General features: G+C 38.8%; 1 protein-coding gene across 1 annotated transcript; it reads right to left on the bottom strand.

The window, feature by feature from the left end:
• LOC128616752 (NACHT, LRR and PYD domains-containing protein 3-like) lies at positions 1–27,397 on the bottom strand. Its single transcript, XM_053639547.1, has 9 exons — positions 27,129–27,397; positions 25,070–26,840; positions 23,753–23,926; positions 21,729–21,902; positions 6,978–7,151; positions 4,115–4,288; positions 2,128–2,301; positions 1,756–1,908; positions 1–1,623 (listed from the first exon to the last, which is right to left on the bottom strand). Exons 1-9 carry the CDS (start codon positions 27,163–27,165, stop codon positions 1,587–1,589), a joined length of 2,868 nt encoding a protein of 955 aa, XP_053495522.1. The 5' UTR covers positions 27,166–27,397; the 3' UTR covers positions 1–1,586.
• Positions 27,398–27,903: the final 506 nt, after the last annotated feature.

The following is a 27,903-nucleotide window of genomic DNA, read 5'->3' as shown; positions in this document are numbered from 1 at the left end:
TCAAAATTGAAGCTTTAATTTATTGATATATACATCTAGATGTGTTAAACACCTTAGAACATTTTGAGGTGAGCAAAAATATTGGAACAGATAGTGTTATTTACTTTGATTTCCTTGAAGACTATTTGGTTGCATATCCCTTCCTTGCAATAAATAATCAGGCAGCGATCCACTGATATCACCAAATTGTTGCTTGTTGGGAGGGGTTTCCCCCTTTAGTCTCCTCTTCAGGAGGTGAAATGCATGCTCAAATGCACAAATCCCAAAGGCCATGCTCCAAAATAAAGTTTAAAGATTATTTAAAAGAGTGGAGGTTATTATAACAGCAAAGGGGGACTAAATCTATAATGGGATATTCAACAAGCACATACGGGTTTGATGGTATTGTTGGTATTTTTTTCGTCTTCACACCCACACACAATCAATGCGATGCAGACAAATTATGACCACACGCTACCAAGCCCCCAAAATAATAGCCTGTCCAGGTAGGTATAAATGGCGTTGGCACATTTATAACACACATTTGCTGTCAACAGAACTTGTTCTTCCAGCAACCAACAATCACAGTGTAGCAAAGGATTCAAGCACTGGATATGGTTCTATAGACAGGAAGTGATGTGTATAAAGAATCAGTGCACCCTCTAGTGGGCATGCGCAATAGCGCCTCCAACCAACTTTGCCAAATTCACCCCTACCTTTAATGATCACCATCCAGGTGAACACTGAAAGTCCCATGAGTAGAATGCCTAAAGGATGTCCTAGAAACTAAACCCATTCCTGACTGATCAAGTGACTGAGCTATATGAAGATCTAGAGAAGTTTCTAAATTCAACTCTTGCTCTCGTGTGGTCACCTGGGGTTGAGACGCTAAAGATGAACCTATAATCATTTTGTACCCCTGTTGGACTAGACTGAAGCACTGAGGGCTGAGAACTAGAATCAACGTGGACTTGACCCTCAGAGTTCCTTACACCCGTTCTCGTGTGGACTATGGCCACTTGTGAATAATCTCCAATTCTAGGTCTTTCTGGCTCTACTCACTCCTGGGGCTGGAAAGGGCCAGTAGACCTGACCCATTGGTTTACCTGGCATATTATTGCCAGGTAAGAACAGGCTTAAGTTCTGAGCAATGGACAGTTTTAATGGGGCCATCTTCTCCATGTGGTCTGATCTTATACAGCGTTCCCACTTCATCAATGTAGGCCACAATCTCAAACAAAGTGGAGCACCAGACATCCTGAATCTTACGGCAACCATGAAAATGATTCTTACAATACACTAAAGTGCCAGGAGGTAGTATTGCTACTGAGTCAGTGCAATTGGTCCTACGGTGAATGACCACAGTCTCCAAGTACCTTCAGGAACTGGTATAAATGGAGGTCAAATACTTTTGGTGTTACAGCAGATATTTCGTTACGTGTGTTGATTTCTCCTGTGTATGACGTTCTGCCTGTTCTTGACTTTGTATCCGCTCTGTCCTTTTAAGTTTAATGATTCACCTCCAAACTGCTGGAAATGTGGGACGGATTCTAACTCTTCACCAAAACTGCTTTATCCTGGAGAAGAGGTTTGAGGTGAGACTCCTGTCATACGCCTGTCCTGGTGAGTTTATTATAGTTAATGCTGAAAGACAGAAGAGCATCAGTGTAAACACACAACATCAGCATAAACACCAACAGACACACACACACACACACACATTATTCAGTATGATACAGTAGAGTAGAGTAAAGAGACAGTAAGTCAGTAACTCACTATAATGTCTCCAGTTTACAGTGTGGATGCTTCAGTAGATCAGAGAGCAGCTTCACTCCTGATTCTCCTGGATTATTACAGTTCAGATCCAGTTCTCTCAGGTGTGATGAGGAGTTTGACCTCAGTTCATCTGTAATACTGCATTTATACATGCTGCAAGAAAAAAACCCTTCTCACACTTAACACATTCAGTTTTAGCTCTGAAAACATCAACTACACAAAATCTTTATATACAGAACATTTACTCTCCATCTCACACACACAACAATGACAATATATCACATCACTACAATTACACTCACCACAGATGGAAACTGGATATAGCTGTGTTTATTAAAATTCTGCTCTCTCTGTGTGTGTGTGTGTGTGTACCTCAGTGTCTCCAGTGTACAGTGTGGATTCTCCAGTCCAGCAGAGAGCAGCTTCACTCCTGAATCCTGCAGGTTATTGTCACTCAGGTCCAGTTCTCTCAGTCTGGAGGAGTTTGAGCTGAGAACTGAGGACAGAACTCTACAGCTTTCCTCTGTCAGATTACACTCCCGCAGCCTGGAAGAGAAATGATGAAGTGCTAGATTTATTTATCTGATTGTGAAATGGGGTGTTTCCATCAGGTGGGAAATAAAGTGTTTACCTGAATACAAGGTTCTAATGTCAGGATAAAAATATAAAATGAACAGCCTGTGTATAAACAATAAACTAGTATTGGCATGTTATTAAAGTAAATGTGTGTAATGTACACTGATCTACACGCTGTAGAAATAAATGTACTTTGTTCTGATGTGAGAAGTGATGTAGATATTTCAGCATTAACACAAAGCTGAGTTTAGCAGAGACGCTAAAACTGTTGGAGTTCATTGTTCTTTGGAGCTTAATCTAACTTTCACACACATACAAATCACATAACACACACACACACACACACACGCACACACACACACACACACACACACACAAAAACAAAGCTCAACAGCAGAAACAATGCTAATCCACACCATATCAAATACACACTGTAATGTTCTACTCATATAAAACACTGGGCCTCATTTATCACACGAATTAATTTCTTCATAAACAGTGTGTCGGGGCATTTACACAAGAACTCTTTAATGTGCAAATTAAAATGTAATGTTATGGAACATTTACAGGATGTTGAGAGAAAAGGTTGATGAGGTGTTGGATCAGAGTTAAATGGGTGTTGATTGGCCTCTCTTTGTGCTAACTAACCTATCACTTTTATCGTCGACCTCTCTCTCTTTTAAATGTTGTTTGAACATAAATGTGTGTCGGCAGAATGTGTACACAACCACCCTACGATGGTAAAAATCCACCCACTCCTTTTTTATATTCCAAATAAATCATAGAGTCTCAAAATGAGCCGCTTTTGTTTTTGCCCTAACATGACATCGCACTGGAACAAGACCCGCCCAGGGACTCTGCCCTATTAGCATAGCTCCTCCCCTGAGTGAGCTGCACACAATCGGCCATGTTCTCCACGCTAAGAATGAACATGAGTGTTCATGTACTCCCGGCATCAAAGACACTGAAGACGCAGTGAAGGTTTATTTTTGAAGGAAATGTGCCCCAAAAATACCTAAAATCATTTCACACCAGACTGCTTTGTGAACGAGGGTCAATACAAAACAGGATTTGATAAAAACTTGATTCTCAAGCATGGATCAGTACCCACTGTTCGTGATCCAGCTTCATATCCAGAAGACGGAAATATCGCACTTTATATTTTGGGAATGTTTGCAAATCGATTTTCCGAATGAGCTTGTTAGCAGATTCCATGGCTAATGCGGCTAAAGTGCCAGAGTTATGTCGTCATTTTTATTTTTAACCCGAAAACACACCTTTATTATGCACAATACAGTAAGGTGATTGTCTTTTTGAAAACTGTGTAGGTTTTCTGTGAATCATTTTACACCAAGCTGCTTTGTGAATAAGGTCGTTAGCAGATTCCACAGCTAATGTAGTATCGAAAGCAGGAGCTGGTATCTTCCGGAAAGTGGGCTGGGCGCAGCGGCTCATTTGCATTTAAAGAGACACACACCAAAACAGCCTGTTTTTGCTTCCACCCAAAAAGGGGCATTTACAGCAGGGTATAAGATCTGTGGGGTATTTTGGGCTGAAACTTCACAGACACATTCTGGGGACACCCGAGACTTATGTTACATCTTGTAAAAAGGCTTAAAATAGGTCTCCTTTAATATTATATTTGTCATTTTATTTTATTTTCCATTGTGAAGCACTTTGAGCTGCATTTTATGTATGAAATGTGCTATATAAATATTATTATTATTATTATTATTATTATTATTATTATAACTGTTGTTGGTGTGTGTGTGTGTGTGTGCACCTCAATATCTCCAGTGTACAGTGTGGATTCTCCAGTCCAGCAGAGAGCAGCTTCACTCCTGAATCCTGCAGGTTATTGTGACTCAGGTTTAGTTGTCTCAGTCTGGAGGAGTTTGAGCTGAGAACTGAGGACAGAACTCTACAGCTTTCCTCTGTCAGATTACACACACACAGCCTGGAAGAGAAATGATGAAATATCAGAACTCTGACCTCAAACACACAAACACAGCCATAATCCAGCTAAAGTTTACCATGTAACAGAAATGTGAGTGTGTTTCTCTTACACACAGAAATCAGAGGACAGTACACCACATCAGTACTGTTATTATTATTATTATTATTATTATTATTATAAATGAATGCTTTATTATAATAAAGCATTTGTTCAAACAAAAAACCCTTCTGTTTTCATTCGTTTAAAGATCATTATAACTGATATTATTATTATTATTATTATTATTAATAAATTATGATCAGTTTCAATGGTCCTTAAAGGACTGAAAAGAGATGGTTTTTTGTTTGAACAAATGCTTTATTATAAGTGAAACTTGAAAGGGAATTCTCTTATATCGTGCATTTTCTACCTAAGAAAACATATCGTTATCGTGAAACGTATCGTGTAGTCATATCGCCCGCCCCTAAATATTAACATTTCGTAATTCCAGTCTTGAATTTTGTGTAAAATGTGAAAAGTACTTCTTAATGTAGTAAATCTCATAAACCCTGCTGATGTTTTTTATTATTTTAGAAATTAAAATGAAAAAAGTTACAAGAACAGAGCTGTGTTCAGAAATGAGTTTGTTGTGATTCATAGACAGATTACAAGCAATAATAAAGCATGAAGCTTGTTGTTATGACATGCTGCTAAATGTAACTCTACTCTGTACACACACTCACTCACTCTCTCTCTCAGACTGTGTCAAACTGTGGGGGAGAGGCATCAAATCACTGAAATGTAACTCGAACTGGAAGACACAATATTGTGTGACACAATAACAAAACAGCTTCATTTGTATTTTCATACACTTGTAATCTAATAAAAGTTCTACAAATACCTCTATATCCATTTTTTTATTGAAACCATTTTTTGATAGGAAACTAGTTGAGGTGCTGATGACATGAAATAAAAATATTAAATTGCAATGGCAAGATGTAATAGTGGTATTTTTTGTTAGTTATGTTGCCATTGGTTTGTGAAGGTTAAAATACTAATTTAACAGCTCAGTGTTGAGTTTATAATTGCAATTTCAAATCTTTTTTCAATGTAATTACTGTCTGGACTCGGCCAGAATCGACTCGGACTTGGCCATTAAAGCCTCGGACTCAAGTCTAACTCGGCCCCTTTTGGACTCCGACTTGATTGGTTAAGGACTTGGTCTCGATTCGGATTCGACAAAGGTGGACTCGTACCCAACACTACTAAATATATTTAAAAAGCAGCTTCAGCACATTTATTTACCTTGGCTTTCAATTAGGCCTCTTCATTTTAGGCTTAAAACTGATTTTTTTTAAATCTCATAATGATCTAATTTATATTTTATTTTCTATTTGATTATTTATTCATTTATTAAGGAATTTTTAGGTTTTAATATTGTATTTTTATCTTTAATGTTGTGTTGCAATATTGTTGTTTTAAAGTGGACCTATTATGCAAAATTCACTTTTAAATGGTGTTTGCACATAAATGTGTGTCGGCAGAATGTGTACACAACCACCCTACGATGGTAAAAATCCACCCACTCCTTTTTTATATTCCAAATAAATCATAAACAGAGTCTCAAAATGAGCCACTTTTGTTTTCGCCCTAACGTGACATCATGTTGGAACGAGCCCCAGCCAGGGACTCTGCCCTATTAGCATAGCTCCTCCCCTGAGTGAGCTGCACACAATCGGCCATGTTCTCCACGCTGGAGCAGCTACAGTGATGAGAAGAATGTCTCAGCTTCGTAAGCTTTGTAAGTGTTCTGTTGTTGGCTGTAAGAATGAACACGAGAGTCTTCATGTACTCCCGGCATCAGAGACACTGAAGACGCAGTGAAGTTTTATTTTTGAAGGAAATGTGCCCCAAAAATATCTAAAATCATTTCACACCAGACTGCTTTGTGAACGAGGGTCAATACAAAGCAGGATTTGATAAAAACTTGATTCTCAAGCATGGATCAGTACCCACTGTTCGTGATCCAGCTTCATATCCAGAAGACGTAAATATCACACTTCATATTTTGGGAATGTTTGCAAATCGATTTTCCGAATGAGCTTGTTAGCAGATTCCATGGCTAATGCGGCTAAAGTGCCAGAGTTATGTCGTCATTTTTATTTTTAACCCGAAAACACACCTTTATTATGCACAATACAGTAAGGTGATTGTCTTTTTGAAAACTGTGTAGGTTTTCTGTGAATCATTTTACACCAGGCTGCTTTGTGAATAAGGTTGTTACCAGATTCCACAGCTAATGTAGTATAGGAAGCAGGAGCTGGTCTCTTATGGAAAGGGGGCGGGGCGCAGCATCTCATTTGCATTTAAAGAGACACACACCAAAACAGCCTGTTTTTGCTTCCACCCAAAAAGGGGCATTTACAGCAGGGTATAAGATCTGTGGGGAATTTTGAGCTGAAACTTCACAGACACTTTCTGGGGACACCTGAGACTTATATTACATCTTGTAAAAAGGCTTAAAATAGGTCTCCTTTAATATTATATTTATTTTATTTTATTTTCCATTGTGAAGCACTTTGAGCTGCATTTTATGTATGAAATGTGCTATATAAATAAAGTTATTATTATTATTATTATTATTATTATTATTATTACTGTTGTTGGTGTGTGTGTGTGTGTGTGTGTGTGTGTGTGTGTGTGTGTGTACCTCAGTATCTCCAGTGTACAGTGTGGATTCTCCAGTCCAGCAGAGAGAAGCTTCACTCCTGAATCCTGCAGGTTATTGTAACTCAGGTTCAGTTCTCTCAGTCTGGAGGAGTTTGAGCTGAGATCTGAGGACAGAACTCTACAGCTTTCCTCTGTCAGATTACACCCCCACAGCCTGGAAGAGAAATGATGAAGTGTTAGATGTATTTATCTGATTGTGAAATGAGGTGTTTCCATCAGGTGGGAAATAAAGTGTTTACCTGAATACAAGGTTCTAATGTCAGGATAAAAATATAATATGAACAGCCTGTGTATAAACAATAAACTAGTATTGGCGTGTTATTAAAGTAAATGTGTGTGTAATGTACACTGATCTACATGCTGTAGAAATAAATGTACTTTGTTCTGATGTGAGAAGTCATGTAGATATTTCAACATTAAGACAAAGCTGAGTTTCACAGAGATGCTAAAACTGTTGGTAAATTGCGCAGTTATATAGTGCTTTTATCCAAAGCGCTTTACACTGTGTCTCATTCACACACCAATGGTAGCAGAGCTGCCATGCAAGGCGCTAACTTGCCATCAGGAGCAACTTGGGGTTCAGTGTCTTGCCCAAGGACACTTGGCATGTGGGAGTCATGTGGGTCGGGAATCGAACCACCAACCCTGTGATTAGTGGACAACCCGCTCTACCACCTGAGCCACAGCCGCCAAATTAATTTCTTCATAAACAGTGTGTAGGAGCATTTACACAAGAACTCTTTAATCTGCCAATTAAAATGTAATGTTATGGAACATTTACATGATGTTGAGAGAAAAGGTTGATGAGGTGTTGGATCAGAGTTAAATGGGCGTGGCCACTCAGCACAAGAGCTAGCTCTTTATGTATGTGCATAGCTGCTTTATCTGCCCTTTATTCTGACCCTCAACCCAGTGTTTCTCCACCAACACCTCACTGTCCTCTACTTTCACATTCATCAGGCACTTATGGAGGACTTCTGGACTGAGCTGGAGCTTGGGGAAATAGCATCAACACTGGACGAGTGCGCTCATTCTTCTTCCTGTATTCATCTCTCTGTAATAAAACTACTTCATCTGAGAGGACGAGTCTACAGGTGTTTGTCTAAATTTCCACGACAGTAAACCGAGAAAACAAGTGGCAGATGTGGTAAGAGTGACACAGCGCACATTCTGATTGGTCTCAGTAGTTATATCATACACTTTCTGTCAAACTGTCAATCAAAGTAGTGTGTTTGATAATTTATGGCCCCTCTCTTTCCCTGACTGACAGGTCTGTAGGTACACTTTAATTTATGACAGGTCTGGGGGGGTAACCCCATCCACTGTATCAGTGGGTCAATCTGGCTAATTTGTGTCTGGTAGTGGTGGAGAGGGGTGTGTGGAGGGGAATAGTCCCCCTCCCAACAAAAGGTCTTTATGTTAATGAGTTTGTTTTTTTGGTTTGGGTGAAATACGTCTGAAAAGAAATAATGTTTAATATGGGCATGTGTTTGTGTTACTGTGTGGGGTTATTTCGTTTGTGTAAACACATTGTTAGAAAAGCCTTATGATTGAAATGTGTACATATATGAGTAGAATATTTGTTTTGTGAAATAAGTGAAAACAAATGTTGATTACGTTTAGGGAGGCTGGTCTGCCTTTGAATAAAAAAGTTTAGGAGGTAAAGCGTTTTTAAAAAAAAGAATCTGTTTAAAAGAATCGTGTGAATTACATACCTTCAAAAACATAAACTTTTAGGAACTAAAAAGATTAAAAGAGTTGTTTAAAAAGAAATCCGTATTACATGTCTTCCAAAAAAAAACAACCCAAAACCACATAAAACCTTTAGGAGGTAAAAATGTTTAAAAGAGTTGTTTAAAAAGAATTGTGCGTATTACATGACTTCTAAACAAAGATCCTTACGAGGTAAATACGTTAAAGTGCTGGCTAAAAGAATCTCCGTAATGTTTTAAACTAGGAGATAAGTTGTTGGTTTTTTTTTTTTTCCCAGAGGTGCATTCCATTTGCTGTGTTAAGCGTTAATGAAAGTTAAACCGGACCCACCTCACTCTCTCGCTAAACCACGCCCACACATAAGTGTTTTCAGACTCTCTCCCCCCCCCCCCCCATACCCCGCCCACACATAAGTGTTTTCAGACACACGCCTCTCTCTCTCTCTCTCTCTCTCTAAACACGCCCATACAAGTGTTTTCATCGTAGACAGTACGTTCTGTCAAGCTGTCAATCATAGAGGTAGAAGTAGTAGGGCTAATTTATGGTTTGTGTTTTTCCTGACCGACAGTTCTGTAGGTACACCTAATTTATGGCCAGGGGTGGTGGGGGTAACCCTATCCACTGTATCAGTGGGTCATTTTGGCACCTGTATGTCTGGGTTGTGTCCTTCCTTTCCTGGGTGTGTGTGTTTTGTGTATTGTGGGGGATCTCCCCCAACAAATGTGTTTATGTTAATGACACTGTTGTGAAACGTGTTTCTCCCTGAATTAATCACACACAATGTATATATGTATACCTTTTTGTGGTATAAGAGAATGTTTCTTTCTGAAATTACTTTTGTGGTATTGTTTTATTTTGAAGCTTAAGGATGGTTTAGGTGAAATATGTCTGAAAGAATATCAATGTTTAATATGGGCATGTGTTTGTGTTACTGTGTGGGTTATTTCGTTTGTGTAAACACATTGTTAGAAAAGCATGATGGTTGAATGTGAATATATATGAGCAGAATGTTTGCTTGTGAAATAAATGAAAACAACTGTTGATTACGTGTTTGGGAGAACGGCGTGACTTTGAATAAACATTTACTGAAATAAAACCCCTGAAACAGATAAACCATCGATATGGCCAAAGAAATGTAAAAAAAAAAAATGTTTTTACATACATTCTAAACATAAACCTTTAGAAGGTAAAACGTTTAAAAGTGCTGTTTAAAAGAATCGTGCGTTTTGTTTCAACTATAAACAAGATTTTGGAAAATGGTTCGCCAACGAGGATACTTACACAGAACTGCCGTTAAATACATATGATTTTGTCTATGCTTTGACATCCCATGTCCCCACTGGCTGACAGTCAAGTCGTGTACATTTAGGCCCTCTGTAACACTGTTTGATCTGAATGTGTGCTCTTTCCTGGCAGTTGTCTGTCTGTGTGGGAGAGAGACATGTGGTTTCTGGGGGTTTTGCTGACCAGAATGCTTACAAATGTGTTTATGTTAATGAATTAAGGAGAGAGTCATGCGTCTCAGTGCTTAAATAATGGTTAAGAAGTTGTAGTTAAAACACAGAAGAATCTCTGCAACTTTCTGTTACAGTGCCTGCTCCGAGAAATCCTAATACCCCTAGAGGAATGCTGTGTATTCACCAACAAGAGGACCTGTTGAAATGAGAGAGGACCTGACTTCTGCTCCAAGAAAAAAAAACAAGATGTTAGTTTGGCTATTTATTCATGAAGATATTGTAAAGACGTTGTTGTTTAACCCTGAGCAGGGCGTCAACAACTCCAAATATCGTGTCTTAAGGCCGAGGGTTTTTTTAGGAGGTAGAAAGACATTTAAAGATGATGTTTTAAAAGAAATGGGTGTTTTGTCCATAATGGTAAAAAGAAAAAATGGTTGTACTGCTATGTGAAATAAATCGGTGGAGACACACTGAGTACATTTCTGTTCCACAGCCTATAAGGATCCCCACCATTAATGTAGTGTGAAAAATGTACATACCCCCCGTGACTACATTAGTTAAGGTTTAAACATTTTTATTTTGTGATGGCAGAAAGACAAAACTGTTGTACATTTGGTATCTGGTGATTTTAGAATTAGACCCCAGCTGTCAAATATGTTTTGACATAGAATGTGAATTGCTTTGTCAGGCAAAGAGCATGATGGTATGGAAAGAGTATGATGAGGTGATCTAATGCTTAGGAGTTCTACAGTACTTTGACTTGGGAACATTCCAAAATGGCCCTCAGAGAGGCATTATCTAAAGTACGTATATATATATATATATATATATATATATATATATATATATATATATATATATATAAAATATAGATCAGATCACCAGTATGTCTTTACCCACTCCTGATCTGGAGTCAAAATGATTACTGTTATAGTATTGTATTATTAGTATACAATTGTATGTATATATATAGTATACTATTGTATGGGTTTATGACAGTGAGCAGTCATATACACTATAAGCCAAAGTTATAGAAACAAGAGAGTTATTTGTAAAGATTTCAAAATATTTTAACAGTTGAGGCATATTTCAACAGAACAGAATATTAGACATTTAGTGTAAACTAGGGTAAAAAAAATTCTCTGAAATATATCAGTGAAAATATTTTTCCATTTTAAAGGCATCATATTAGAAACGATAGTACAGTCTTTGTTGATCAGTTACAAACTCATACTTCATAAGTTGTTTAGGGGCATCTGAATCTGGCAAATAACTTTTATTCCATTTAGGCATGCAATAAAAGTTAATAAACAAATTAGGAAGAAATGACTTGTACACTACTGCTGCGGATATTAAGTCAAACCATTTTGTTCAAATTTCAGTGTGATCCATAGAGAAGCAGAAACTTATGGCACCTTATGAATACCATGTGAAGGATTAAGTTGATAGTCACTTACAGTTACAAAGACATGTCCTTGTGCAGGATCACCTTCGCACCAGCATTGCCCATTGACACGTCTTCTACCATGTCAACATATAAGGAAAGGCAAAAAGTAATGAGATGTATAAGAATATATTTTATCAAATATAAGACATTATAATGAAAAAAACATAATAATATTATTTAACAAGGTCTTCCAATCAGCCCTCTTAAGTGTAAGAGCATTATCAGTATTGTACGGCAGTTGGGACAGTAGTTAGCTTTCAGATGTCAGATAAAAGACAACTTTTTGAGTCACAGTGCCAAACTACTGGCAGAATATTTTGATCCTTCTTTTTCAGCGAGAAGGACTGGCATTTATTTAATAGACAGATGGCACAGCCGTATACTTGGTCAGAGGATTTAGGATTTTTTTAAAAGAAAGGTTCGTAGTTCATATACACTAGTAGACTAGGCTTGGTTGTCTGATGAACAAAGATCAAGAGCAGCATTATCAACATGGCGTTGAGTATCACCAAAATACTGAACTGTTACTTGATCTTTGTTCATCAGACAACCAAGCCTAGTCTACTAGTGTCCTGGAGGACAATGTTGGAACACTGAATGAGTTTGACAGAACATTCTTTCAACCTCCAATTATTTTTTCAACCTCAAATCCTAAAGGTTTATGTTTAGAATGTATGTAAAAACATTTTTTTTTTTTTTTTTTTTTTACATTTCTTTGGCCATATCAATGGTTTATTTGTTTCAGGGGTTTTATTTCAGTAAATGTTTATTCAAAGTAATGCCGTTCTCCCAAACACGTAATCAACAGTTGTTTTCATTTATTTCACAAGCAAACATTCTGCTCATATATATTCACATTCAGCCATCATGCTTTTCTAACAATGTGTTTACACAAACGAAATAACCCACACAGTAACAAAAACACATACCCATATTAAACAATGATATTCTTTTCAGACATATTTCACCTAAACCATCCTTAAGCTTCAAAATAAAACAATACCACAAAAGTAATTTCAGAAAGAAACATTCGCTTATACCACAAAAAGGTATACATATATACATTGTATGTGATTAATTCAGGGAGAAACACGTTTCACAACAGTGTCATTAACATAAACACATTTGTTGGGGGAGATCCCCCACAATACACAAAACACACACCCCCAGGAAAGGAAGGACACAACCCAGACATACAGGTGCCAAAATGACCCACTGATACAGTGGATAGGGTTACCCCCACCACCCCCACCACCCCTGGTCATAAATTAGGTGTACCTACAGAACTGTCGGTCAGGAAAAACACAAACCATAAATTAGCCCTACTACTTCTACCTCTATGATTGACAGCTTGACAGAACGTACTGTCTACGATGAAAACACTTGTATGGGCGTGTTTAGAGAGAGAGAGAGAGAGAGAGAGAGAGAGAGAGAGAGGTGTGTCTGAAAACACTTATGTGTGGGCGTGGTTTAGCGAGAGAGTGAGGTGGGTCCGGTTTAACTTTCGTTAACGCTTAACACAGCAAATGGAATGCACCTCTGGAAAAAAAAAACTTCTCCTAGTTTAAAACATTAAGGAGATTCTTTTAGCCAGCACTTTAATGTATTTACCTCGTAAGGATCTTTGTTTAGAAGTCATGTAATACGCGCAATTCTTCTTAAACAACTCTTTTAAACATTTTTACCTCCTAAAGGTTTTATGTGGTTTTGGGGTTTTTTTGGAAGACATGTAATACGGATTTCTTTTTAAACAACTCTTTTAATCTTTTTAGTTCCTAAAAGTTTATGTTTTAGAAGGTATGTAATTCACGCGATTCTTTTAAACAGATTCTTTTTTTTAAAAACGCTTTACCTCCTAAACTTTTTTATTCAAAGGCAGACCAGCCTCCCTAAACGTAATCAACATTTGTTTTCATTTATTTCACAAAACAAATATTCTACTCATATATGTACACATTTCAATCATAAGGCTTTTCTAACAATGTGTTTACACAAACGAAATAACCCCACACAGTAACACAAACACATGCCCATATTAAACATTATTTCTTTTCAGACGTATTTCACCCAAACCAAAAAACCAAACTCATTAACATAAAGACCTTTTGTTGGGAGGCGGACTATTCCCCTCCACACACCCCTCTCCACCACTACCAGACACAAATTAGCCAGATTGACCCACTGATACAGTGGATGGGGTTACCCCCCCAGACCTGTCATAAATTAAAGTGTACCTACAGACCTGTCAGTCAGGGAAAGAGATGGGCCATAAATTATCAAACACACTACTTTGATTGACAGTTTGACAGAAAGTGTATGATATAACTACTGGTCTCTCTTTGTGCTAACTAATCTATCACTTTTCTCGTTAGGCGGGCTTTACAGTCGACCTCTCTCTCTCCGTGAGGTGGGGAGGTGGGAGGTAGTCGGGGAAGTCACCTCCTTGAAATGAGTTATGGCATCTGGGGAACCAACTGTTGTCAAAGACAAGAAACCTGGAACTGTGGAGAGCCTGCAGTCAAAATGGGAAAGCGACAGAGCCCGTGCTAAAACGAGAATAAATATGGGCATGGCTTTTGAGAGGTGGCGAAAACTCAGAGATCTGAAGGGATTGAAGACTGAGATGCTTTTTTCCTGTTAAACAGGTCAGACATTTCAGTAGCTCAATAGGTATCTAGCTAACTTGATTCAGCTGTTTGTTTGTTTTGCTATGGTCAGTGTGGTAAACTGCACTTATTTTCTGCTAGCTATGAGAGAGAGCAACTCTCCTCTACTTCAAGAAAACCGTATCCACCTCCACCTCCGCTGTCGAGTATTGGAGCTAATATACAACACACGAATACCTCAGTGTTGCCAAGTCTCACGAGACAAATAAGCAACCGCAGCTTCAAAAACAAGCCCAATATTATTATATCCTGTTATAGGATCAATGTGAACAGTCTCAATAAATGAGCCTACAACATATTAAACTGAAACCACTCGCAGTTTAAAACTAGGGCTGCAACTAACGATTATTTTCACAATCGATTAGTTGACCGATTATTTGTTAATTTACTGATAATCGTTTAATCGTATTTCAGTGCCATTTTTTCTTTTATTTAAAATAAAATCCACAAACTGAGTATTACAAATAAAAACTAAAAGTTTACACAACTATGAAAATAATCGTTAGTGACAGCCGTAATATTTTATACATATACATACATACATACATACATACATACATACATACATATATAGTGGCAAGAAAAAGTATGTGAACCTTTTGGAATTTCATGGTTTTCCGAATAAATTTTTCATAAAATGTGATATGAACTTCATCTAAGTCAAAGGTATTGACAAATATAATGCGTCTAAAATAATAACACAAAATAAATTCTGATCTTTCATATCTTTATTGAACACACTCATTCAACATTCAAAATGGCAGTGGAAAAAGTAAGTGAACCCTTAGAATTAATAACTGGTTGACCCCCCTTGGCAGCAATAACCTCAACCAGGCGCTTCCTGTAGCTGTGGGTCAGACCTACACATCGTTCAGGAGGAATTTTAGCCCATTCTTCCTGGCAGAACTGCTTTAGCTCTGTCATATTCTTTGGACGTCTCATGTGTATGGGTCTCTTCAAGTCATTCCATAGCATCTCTATTGGGTTGAGGTCTGGGCTCTGACTTGGCCACTCCAAAAGACAGATTTTGTTTTTCTGAAGCCATTCGGTTGTGGACTTGCTCCGGTGTTTTGGGTCATTGTCCTGTTGCATCACCCAACTTCTACACGGTTTCAGCAGACGTACAGACATTCTCACATTATCCTGAACAATTGTCTGATATACTTGGGAATTCATCTTCCCCACAATGATTGCAAGCTGGCCAGGCCCTGATGCAGCGAAGCAGGCCCAAATCATGATGTTTCCTCCACCATACTTTACGGTTGGGATGATATGCCGTGCCCTTTCTACGCCTGATGTAGTGCTGTGTGGTTTTTCCAAATAGTTCAATCTTAGTTTCATCAGTCCACAAAACATTTTGCCAATACCTCTGTGGAGTGTCAATGTGCTCTTTTGCAAACTTCACGCGTGCAGCAATGTTCTTTTTAGTAAGCAGTGGCTTCCTTCATGGTGTCCTGCCATAGATACCCTGCTTGTTCAGTGTTTTACGTATTGTAGACTCATGAACAGAGATGTTAGCCAGTTCCAATGGTGCCTTCAAATTTTTGGCTGTCATTCGGGGTTGTTTCTTTACCTCATTGATGAGTCTTGTTGTGCTCTTCGTGTCATTTTCACTGGGCGCCCACTTCTTGGTAGAGTAGCAACAGTCCCAAAGTGTCTCCATTTGTAGAATGTTTGCCTAACTGTAGACTGGTGAATTTATAAAGTCTTCGAAATCACTTTGTAACCCTTGCCAGCTTTATGTAAATCAACAATTCTTGATCGTAGATCCTCTGAAAGCTCTTTTTGGCGAGGCATGGCTCACATAAGCGTGTGCTTCTTGTGCAGAGCAAACTCCAAATGTTTGAGGGGTTTTTATCAGTCAAAGTAGCTGTAGTCCACACCTCCAAACTCATTTTCTTAACAAGACTCCAGGTGTGCTAAAACCTGACTCCAATTAGCATTTTTGAGGTCATTAACTCAAGGGTTCACATACTTTTTCCACAAGCACTATGCGGTTTTTTTGGTTGTTCTCAATAAAGACATGAAAGATCAGAAGTTTTTTGTGTTATTATTTTAGACACATTATATTTGTCAATACCCCTGACTTAGATGAAGATCAGATCACATTTTATGACAAATTTATTCAGAAAGCCATGAAATTCCAAAAGGTTCACATACTTTTTCTTGCCACTATATATATATATATATATATATATATATATATATATATATATATATATATATATATATATATATATATTAGTATTTATGCATTACATGTTATGGATGCACAAAAAGCACTGAATTCTACAGTCCTAGCAATCCCTGGTTGATTGGTAGAACCTGTCATTTCCCAGGGATTGGTACAAATACATATACAAAAGTTCAATTAGATATTATTGTTGGTGTGACATTTAATTTGACTCTCTGAATTATCTTTTGTTTATTTTATCCATCACTGCGACACTTGAACTTGTCTACCACTCATGGGTTTTTGCAAATTATCAATTCATTTGTGAATAAATTTAAAATAAATCCATCTATGAACTCAGTCAGCTCAGCTAACGTGATATTTGTGAATGCACACAAATAACCAAATTGATTAATTTTAAAAACATCTCATTTGAATATATTTTGATACATTGAACAAAAAATTATATAATATTATTTAAACATTTTTAAAACTTTCCCACCAACCCCCTGCAATTACACCACTGACCACTAGGGGTCCACGGAAACACTGCACTCGACGGAAGAGTACATAATGCATTGTGTAAGTGTATAGTACGTCACTTGGGACACAATTTTAGTATTTACTCTCCGAAGTGTGTTTTCGGAACAGAAGCAACATAATGAGTAAATGTACCGTGCGCAGACCAACTAATCGAAACGATTCATGGACAACGATTTTCATAATCGATTATTATCGATTAGTTGTTGCAGCTCTATTTAAAACACAAAAACAATATATTTAATAAAAAATCATAAATGGCAACAAAGCTTATAGGGAGGACAGACACTATCCACTCATCTCTGATCACCTGCCAGCAGAATAATGACTGGAAAGATGGAAAAGGAGATCACATTAGAACCGTAACTACTATTGGTATATATGAGTATGTGAAATCTAACAATTTGCTGTCAGAAGTAACATACTCTGTATCATATATCTGTTGTTCTTTCTTCCCAGGTGCGGTGTATCTCGAACCGTTGTGGTATAATTTATATTTGAGTATAACAGTGATTATCTGTCTGCCGATAATCCGCACTCTGGTCTATGATCCTCTGTAATGTCATGCCTGCCTAACAGTTGTGTTTATAGTATATTACGTAGAATTTGGAGTTTGCGATTGTGTGGTTTACCTAAGAGTGTTACATTAGATTGTCTGTTTATTGTACGTGTTGTTTTCCAAGCTATGGGGGGGGTTCCACATCTACACTAGCCCTCCGTCTCCTGGTATGACCCCCAGAGACTGGGTGGAAACCGCCGCGTTAGGCGGATTATATACGATTCCATATTTAGATTGTGTACACGGCTGGTCAGTGGTATGCTCGCTGCAACTCCAAATCATTTCACTCAGTGGCTCCTTTGAGCCGCGTGTATTTGCTCAGATCAAACGAATGATTTATGATGGTGAAGGTGATCCAAATTGGGATTATGAATATGTCAAAATGTTATATGGAATGGCTCTGCCTACTTCCCTTTTGGAATAAACATTATAATTTAAAGGACAAACTACCAAAACATTCCATGTGAATGATAAAACTTCTCGCACTCCACCACGTAGAACTAAAGTTCCGCCTCTGTGTGATTTCAGTGCCACTGCCGCCCCGACTCAGAAGCAAAAACCCACACTTTTGTCCGCTAAACAAGCACCTCGTAAATCTCATGCTAAACCGCCCCCAGTGCTAGCGCCAGCCACTGCTACTCCAGCGGGAGATACAGATACCGATGACGGAGGAATTCGGGGAATTCGAGGAATTCGGCAAGACTCTCCGCCTGTTAGTGGAGCAGAATTACCTTGTCATCAGCTCGAGCTATTAAAACCAGCTAATTTTGCTGGTTCACTAGCTGATTTGACTTTCTGTGCTCAGGCTATTAACGTGCATAATCCAAAAAAGGAACATGTTAAAAGGGCAAACGCTCTTATGTCCTGTAGTGCCCATAAAGGCACATGTCATTATTGTAAGAAACCTGGCCACTGGGTTCGTGACTGTTGCGCTAAAAAACGACATCAGCAGCAAGGCAAAGGAAGAGGTCAAGGTGGCCGTGGTCCTGGTTTTATGTTAAGAGGTGGTCTGCAGTATTTTCCTGCACAATATGCCCCATATCATCAGCCTGATCCATATCAGCCTGCTCCTCATATGTATGGCCCATCACCCGTACCCGCTGCTGCGGGGATGGTGAGGTCCCAACCAAACCATCAATCAGATGTGTTTCCACCACTACCTCCTCCTGTACAGCAGGATTATTATTATCACAATCAAGGGATGCTTAAACATAGCTTTTAATTCTCCTAGGATCAAGAAATTACCCATGACTGAATTAAGCGTTGCTCATCAGTAGCCAAACTCAATGATCTCTGTGATTAAATTATTACCCGTTGTCCCAGAAAGATGATGATTTTGGGAAATATTTGTATATTGGGCTTCACTGTGACATTTTTGATTCCTTGGTGAGAAGAAAGAAAGTAAGAACACAACTCAATGTGTTTTTTTTTCTGTTCTTTGGCTCACATTTTTCTCTGAAAATATTTTTATCAACTCAAGGCTGTGTGACCACATGACGGTACAGGCATAAAAATCCTTGCATAGAAAACGCTGAAGTGCAGATTTTACTGCAACTCTGTTTTATCTTGCCCTGATGTTTAAAATACTAATATAATCTACTTGTTTTTGTCTCCATGTGAAATGCATCAGTGCCAAATTTTATGACTGAACCTGCCTCCCCTATGATCTCAGTGACCGTGAAACTAATTGGCCTACTGATTGGCTGGACCCCCTGTACTCCTGTCAAGAGGAAGGATCTTTTAAAACCCTTCAGATACCGCTGACCTTTCATCAATCTGTCCGTTTACCTAAGGGTAATAAATTCGCTGTATGTTTTTATCGTGAATTATCAGAGATCACCGCCCCTTATCCTATAGGAAAGGATGGCATGACATCTGTGTATATGGGTGCTCTTTCTCCCTATCATTGTGATGGTGAATTGGTGGCTGGTATACTGATAAATGGACTTGTAAAGGACTACCCGATACTTGCTCCTTGGGCTTTACGGTGTTTGGAGCAAACGCAGTAGAAGACCATTACTGGGTTTGTGGGTTTAAGCCATATGCTTCTCTTCCCCATGGCTGGTATGGTCTCTGCACCTTTGCTCGACTCACTGATGGAATGTGCGTTGTGACAACTGAGGACATGGTTCATCATGTTCCTACTAGAACAGTAAGGGCCAGTGTTAGTGTCCAGTCTATATATGCCCCGTCTCGTCCTAAGAGCCGACGTTCAAAGAGGGCTTTATATACTGCTTTCGATCTTTCTGAAGTCCCGAATGAACATAAAGTGTCAACAGAGGCCGAAAGATTTTAGACCTCTATTGTTCGTAGATTTGGAATGACGGAGATGTGGAACTTCGCAGAAGTAACTCACTACCATCTCTCCGTGCTTGCAAATGCTACAGCTGAAGCCACTGACTCGATTAATGACGAATTGACTGCACTCAGATTAATGAGTACCCAAAACCGATTCGCTCTGGATCTGATGTTAGCTAAGGAAGGAGGACTGTGTGCTATGGTTGGTGAACATTGTTGTACATATGTACCCACTAATGATGCTCCCGGTGGTAACATCTCACATGCTTCAGAAAAGATGAAAAAGGTCACTGAAAATCTCCGGCGAGATGAAGAAGGTAGAACCACTTGGGGTCTTTGGTGGTACTTATTCTGACGGTTTTCCCCTTAAGCATCTGCCATCCTCCCTATTATCGTGGTTCTCATCTTTATCTTCCTATTCGGTCCCTGTATTTGTGCATGTATTCGTCGTAGTATCACCTCAGTTCAAGATTCTGTAACTACAGCTCTTTTTAGCTCTACGCCAGTTGGCCATTCCAATTCTGGTTACTACCCGACCCATTCGGCCCAGATTGACATTTATATTTATGACCATGATGACGCGGTTTCAGCAGCCTCAGATGTGTTCTCACAGACATATCATGACTTTTCTGTGGAAGGGTGATGTTAACTTTGACTTTAGAGAATTCCTTTTGGGTTATTCTGCGCTACGCTAGAATAAAAGAGGGCAGTTGAAGGGAATTCTCAAATATCTATGATGAATGTATTCACTTAATTACCTCTTTGAATAAGCTGATCAAACTGCTATCCTGTATTATAGCTGACATGTATTTTTGTGTCAGCATGACACATGACTTATTTTGTATTATCACTATGTGCTGTGTGTTTTGTCTAAATCTGTCTGGTACCTGCACTAGTAGAAAACGTCTACGCACTGCTTCTTAACTCCATGTATAAATAACTCCTGTTTTGCAATAATAAACTGAGAACTCTCTGTGAACAGCGTATGTGTCAGTGTGTGTTCATTGGGACTCTCCGGGTACCCGAACGCTCGGCAGAAAACCACACATAGCCCAGAGTTAAGAGTTAAACGTAGAAGATAAAGGCTGAAGAAGGCATGGCGGGGGACTGACGGACCTAATCTGAGATTTCCCATAAATCTAACAGTATGTTATGCTTGTTTTTGTGTTATAAGCTGCAGTAATTGTGGGAGGGTGAATTATATTGGAGTTGGGGTACTCGAGTCGAATTATGAACGAATTCGGACTTATCACACACTCAAGTAAATTTGTACTCAAACTTGACACGGACTCGGACATTTTGGACTCGGTAGTTTTTCTGAGTACAGTCGAGTCCGCGTCATATGTAACATGAAAAGAAAGATAACAAATAAATAACATCATAAACAGACATCCACCTCTCCCGGAAGTTCCGGGAGTCTCCCGTACACTGATAGCGGCTCCCTGACGGCCGCAAATTATATACAATATCCTGGAAATCGATTTTTTTAGAGCGATCGAGAGACCAGTAGGCGTAGAGAGGGGAAGGGGGAAAGGGGGGCGGGGAGCAGCAGCTCATTTGCATTTAAAGAGACACACACCAAAACAGCCTGTTTTTGCTTCCACCCAAAAAGGGGCATTTACAGCAGGGTATAAGATCTGTGGGGTATTTTGGGCTGAAACTTCACAGACACATTCTGGGGACACCTGAGACTTATATTACATCTTGTAAAAAGGCTTAAAATAGTTCTCCTTTAATATTATATTTGTCATTTTGTTTTATTTTCCATTGTGAAACACTTTGAGCTGCATTTTATATATGAAATGTGCTATATAAGTTGTTATTATTATTATTATTATTATTATTATTATTACTAGTGTTGTTGGTGTGTGTGTGTACCTCAGTATCTCCAGTGTACATTGTGGATTCTCCAGTCCAGCAGAGAGCAGCTTCACTCCTGAATCCTGCAGTTTATTCTCACTCAGGTCCAGTTCTCTCAGTCTGGAGGAGTTTGAGCTGAGAACTGAGGACAGAACTCTACAGCTTTCCTCTGTCAGATTACATCCCCACAGCCTGGAAGAGAAATTATGAAGTGTTAGATTTATTTATCTAATTGTGAAATGAGGTGTTTCCATCAGGTGGGAAATAAAGTGTTTACCTGAATACAAGGTTCTAATGTCAGGATAAAAATATAAAATGAACAGCCTGTGTATAAACAATAAACTAGTATTGGCATGTTATTAACCCCTTAAGCCCCGACACTTGCGTTCATTCCACCGGCAGGTATGAACACATACCTGAGTTCAGCACTGATTTGTTTTGTGATCTCACACACCACAGTAGTGGTTAATGGCTCATGTGAAAGTAGACACTTAAAACTTTAAGAATTAGCAGTTATTTCAAGTATTTCTTCTTTTACCTAGCCTACCTGGGGCAATATATTCAGAATTTTCTTTTTTTTTTTATTATAAAAAAAATATTTACTTTGAACACAATTGTTATATCTTCACAGCAAATGTTGATATCAACCCCATTCCTGGTCTCAAAGATGCCCCAAGTACTTGTCCATGAACACCCAAAATATGAGGACGTTATCTCTAATCACTAAAACTGTGTGTAAGGTTATCCAAACACAGGTAAAAACCTCTCCAAAAGGCCAAAAAAAACCTCTCTAAATGGCACAAAACCTTTAAAAACTGCAAACTTCTAGAAATAGCAAACATTTTTTTTTAAAGGCACAAAATAACCTCTCCAAATGGCACAAAATGAAAACAAATGGCAGTAGCATGAACTCTGTTACACAATGTGTAATTTCACACACACACACACACAAAAGTCTGAAACATTCTTATAAAATATAATGTTTATTAAAAATAGTGCCAGAGCCCCAGGTGAAGGAACACTTGCTCTCCTAATGGCTCAAATGATAGACACACGAGTGACCAGTAGAAAACTAGCGATCAGAAAAAAACTGCCAAACATGCAAAAACCTGCTGTGTAAAGTTTTGCAGGAAGACCGCTAGAGCGGAGCAGCCATTTCCTGATAGTTTCTCTGCACGGCCCTGTAGCGCTGTGCTGATTGCCCTGTACCCGCTGACACACAACTCAAGACCAACAGATGCATGCATAAAAGGATTGGTTGTGCTGATTACGCGTTTGATTTTCTCAGCCCCTGACTGGTCAATCATGTCGAGTTTGGGCTTGTTTGAAAGCTACAAGTATCTACAATTGGTCCATGTGGGTGTCAATCAAGTTAGACTGCCCGATTAAAATTTAGGAGGCGGGTTGTTCAGCATAGCCAAAGCAGAGTAGCTTTTTTAGAATGTGTCTCAGTTCAGTTTATGGCTAATTACTAAATTCCAGAGGAGTGGGATATCAAAACACTTAATGCATTTTGCAGAGGACATTTGTGATTAAATATGGAACTTTGCGTTTGTTTTCTTCAATAAAGCTGATGGACTTTATACTGATGGAAATGTGCATGATTTATAAAACCGTGAGCGAACTGGATTTTCGTCTATGTGGGTAATGTAAGGTAGTAAACGTTTATACAAGTCCGATCTTGGGTTAAATGTTATAATTTTATTGTGGCAGTTGTATGTGGTGTTTTATTATCAAAAAAGCTTTAGTCTTGCTCTCCGATTTATCTCTGTCTCAATGTTTTCGTGGAGAGGTGTGAATTGTTTGCCCTGCAGGGAGCTAAAACTCCGCCCCTTTCCCATCCCCCTGCTCACCAGCAGTTAAGCACACAGCTGCAACTAACGATTATTTTCACAATCGATTTGTTGCTCGATTATTTATTTATTTATTGTTAATAATTGATTAATCGTATGGGGGTGAACTTTCAGTGCCATTTTTTCATTTATTTTAATTATAATTATTATTATTATTACTGTTGTTGGTGTGTGTGTGTGTGTGTGTACCTCAGTGTCTCCAGTGTACAGTGTGGATTCTCCAGTCCAGGAGAGAGCAGCTTCACTCCTGAATCCTGCAGGTTATTGTGTCTCAGGTTCAGTTCTCTCAGTCTGGAGGAGTTTGAGCTGAGAACTGAGGACAGAACTCTACAGCTTTCCTCTGTCAGATTACACTCCCACAGCCTGGAAGAAAAATGATGAAATATCAGAACTCTGACCTCAAACAAACAAACACAGCCATAATCCAGCTAAAGTTTACCATGTAACAGAAATGTGAGTGTGTTTCTCTCACAGACAGAAATCAGAGGACAGGACACCAGATCAGTAATATTATTATTATTATTATTATTATTATAAACAAATGCTTTATTATAATAAAGCATTTGTTCAAACAAAAGAGCATTCTGTTTTCATTCCTTTAAGGATCGTTGTAACTGATAATAATAATAATAATAATAATAATAATAATAATAATAAATCATCAGTCACAGTGTTATTTAAAGGACTGAAAACAGATGGTTTTTTGTTTAAACAAATACTTTATTATAACTGAAACTTGAAACCATTTTTTAATGAAAGTACGTGTTAAAAGGTCTCCAACTAAAAAATAAATAAAATAAATAAGAAATCTCCCGTTTGAACAAAAAGGAGCAGGATGTGCTATGGCTTTGTTTGGAAATATTTTGTTGCTGAAACAGAACAGAAACAGACAGTAAAATGTAAGACAGGTAATATTAACTTATTCTTTCTGTTAGCATAGCATAAATAAAAATAACATCAGATGTGTGAGATTTAAAATGTCTAAAATAAATTAATATGTGCTGTAGCTGCATAGCCAGACTGCTCCCACCCACACACACACACACACACACACACACACACACACACACACAATGTCACATGTTGTATTCATATTGTTCCCATGGTGACAGTGTTATGTTTTTCTTGTTCTCAATTGTGAAGTTCTGTTCAGTGTCTCTTTCAAGTAAAAGGAGAAAAGAAAAAGTGGCTTTCACTGGTGTTTAGTTCACAAAATGATCAAAAAGCAGACATGAATACATGCAGTTATTTTGTAGAGATCATTTTCATCAGTTTTAGAGAAAAGGTAATAAATGGTGATGTAAGGTTTTGTCCATATGGCCCAGATCTCAGTGCAGACGTAACGTGTTAGTGTAAAAAGTGAAACAATCTTCTGTAACAATACCAGAGGTTTGTTTAAAAATGATTAGAGTAACTATTAACAAGCATTAATCCAAACAGTGCAGTTCAGTGTTACATTAAAATAACAAACCATGCAGTAATACATTTATAAATAAAAATACTCACTCAGCTTTTCTGGAGGCTTTGACCACTGGCAGCAGCTTCAGAAGACATTCCTCTGATGGGTCATATTTCCTCAAATCAAACTCATCCAGCTCCTGATCTGAGTTCAGTAACACAAACACCAGAGCTGACCACTGAGCAGGAGAGAGTCTGGTTCCCCTGAGACAAAAGTTCTCTTCTCTGTTCAGGTAAGTCTGTACTTCCTGCACTAGAGAATGATCATTCAGTTCATTCAGACAGTGGAACAGATTGATGGATTTCTCTGGAGATGGATTGTCCCTGATCTTCTCCTTGATGTACTCGACTGTTTCCTGTTTGCTGTGAGAGCTGCTTCCTGTCTGTGGCATTAAGCCTCGTAACAGAGCCCGACTGGACTCCAGTGAGAGACCCAGAAGGAAGCGGAGGAACAGGTCCAGGTGTCCATTCTCACTCTGTAAGGCCTTGTCCACTGCACTCCTGAGGAAATCAGACATGGTTGACTTGCTGAAGAAATGGAAAAGTCCAATGCGTTGCTCCACTAACACATTTGTCTTCCTAAAAATAAAGCGGAGAAATGTGTATAAAGCAGCCAGAAACTCCTGAACACTCAGATGTACAAAGCTGAACACCTTCCCCAGGTGAAGCCCAAACTCCTCTCTGAAGATTTGGGTACACACTCCTGAGTACACTGCCACTTCTCCAACATCAATGCCACACTCTCTCAGGTCTTCCTCATAGAAGATCAGGTTTCCTTTCTCCAGCTGTTGGAAAGCCAGTTTCCCCAGTGCCAGGATACTCTCTCTGGTCTGCTGAGGATCAGGGTCACATTTCTGATGGTACTTTTGGTCCTTGTGTTTGATCTGAAAGATCAGGAAGTGTGTGAACATTTGAGTCAGAGTCTTGGGGACCTCTCCACTCTCTGCTTCACCCAACATTCTCTCTAGAACAGTGGCTGAGATCCAGCAGAAGACTGGGATGTGGCACATGATGTAGAGGCTTCTTGAAGACTTCATGCGTGTGATGATTTTATCGGCCAAGCTCTGTTCACTGATCCTCTTCCTGAAGTACTCCTCTTTCTGAGGATCACTGAAGCCTCGTACCTCTGTTACCTGGTCTACACACTCAGGAGGGATCTGATTGGCTGCTCCTGGTCGAGAGGTTATCCAGAGGAGAGCAGAGGGAAGCAGATTCCCCTTGATGAGGTTTGTCAGCAGCACATCCACCGAGGCTGACTCTGTCACATCACACAATCTCTCATTCTTCTGGAAATTTAGAGGAAGTCGACACTCATCCAGACCATCAAAGATCAACACCACTGTGTAGGAGTCTAGTAATTCTAGTTTTCTCATTTCTGGGAAAAAGTGATGAAGAAGCTCCATCAGACTGAGATTTCTCTGCTTCATCAGATTCAGCTCTCTGAAAGGAAGTGGAAACATGAAGGTGACGTCCTGATTTGCTTTTCCTTCAGCCCAGTCCAGAATGAACTTCTGCACAGAGACTGTTTTTCCAATTCCAGCAACTCCTTTAGTCAGAAGACTTCTGATGGACTTGTCTTTAAAGAGCTCGTTACATTTGATGGGTGTCTCCTGTGTTGCTGGTCTCCTGGACGCTGTCTCAATCTGTCTCACCTCATGTTCATTATTGACGTCTCCACTCCAACCCTCTGTGATGTAGAGATCTGTATAGATCTCATTCAGAAGTGCTGAGCTTCCATGCTGTGAGATTCCTTCATTAATTCTTATAAATTTCTCTCTCAGGCTGGATTTCAGCTCTGTCTGATACATAGAGGCGAGTTCTATTAAACAAAGTAATAACATGTTTTAATGCAAAATCACTGAGCACAATATAAAATGTAAAATTCTTTCAAATGCTGTTGTTCATTCCTGATTCATGGACTAAATATTATTGAAGGAACAGGACCACTTTACAGAGTAATCACAAACTGGACCACGAACAGAACAGAAAAGCACCAGATGTACATGATACTAAACTCAAACTTCAAACTAAAGGTGTTCATATCTAAAACTATTTCCTCTCTCTAAAGTGAACCTGATGGAATAAAGCCATGACTCTGAACTCTTACTGTTGTGCAGTGTGTTAGCGAGATCTGTGTGGTTCATGTTCTTCAGGACACGCAGTGTGATCTTCAGCGCTCCCTCTCTGACACTGTGCAGATCCTCCTCATCCTCCACCTCCCTCTCAGGGCATGTTGGGTAATCCGGACTCAGGAGCTTCCTAAACCTCTTCAGCTCATTCTTTATCAGAGTGATGACTTTGTGTTCCAGCTCCTGGTTAGAAACACACAGGAACACATCTAAATATTATAATGTTACACACTGAGAGATGCTTTTATTTTATGAAAAGAAGAAAGGTCTCTTTATATTACCACATTTACAACTGAAATTCTGTCTGATTACCCATAATGCTGCTGCACATCGATAAACCTGTGAACTGTCATTATCTTAAATAATAAACCTGCAACCTACTCACACACAAGTTACACACATTAAAAAGACACACACACCTTGAATATGGAGTCCAGCTGATTTCTGCTGATGTTTGATTTCTTCTTTTGTGGTCTGTGAACAAATAAAACACATGATGTAATATAGACTATATGTATTTATAGCTGCACAACACACTAATACATACAGAGACAGATATTTAACACTATCCTCTTAACACAATACACTGATTTCAGGGTTTCCTCACTGACACTAACATGTTTATGAATAAAATAGTGATCTAGTCATTAATGTCCCAGGTGTAAATGTTGTTGTGTAGCACCACAGACCCTCCAGCTCAGGGACTGCAGACTGAACTGAACTCTTAAAGCAGTTTTCCTCACTGCCAGTCCG

The sequence above is a fragment of the Ictalurus furcatus genome, chromosome 13 (assembly GCF_023375685.1).
Source record: "Ictalurus furcatus strain D&B chromosome 13, Billie_1.0, whole genome shotgun sequence".
Classification (NCBI taxonomy): Eukaryota; Metazoa; Chordata; class Actinopteri; order Siluriformes; family Ictaluridae; genus Ictalurus; species Ictalurus furcatus.
This window is presented reverse-complemented; position numbering and strand designations above follow the sequence as displayed.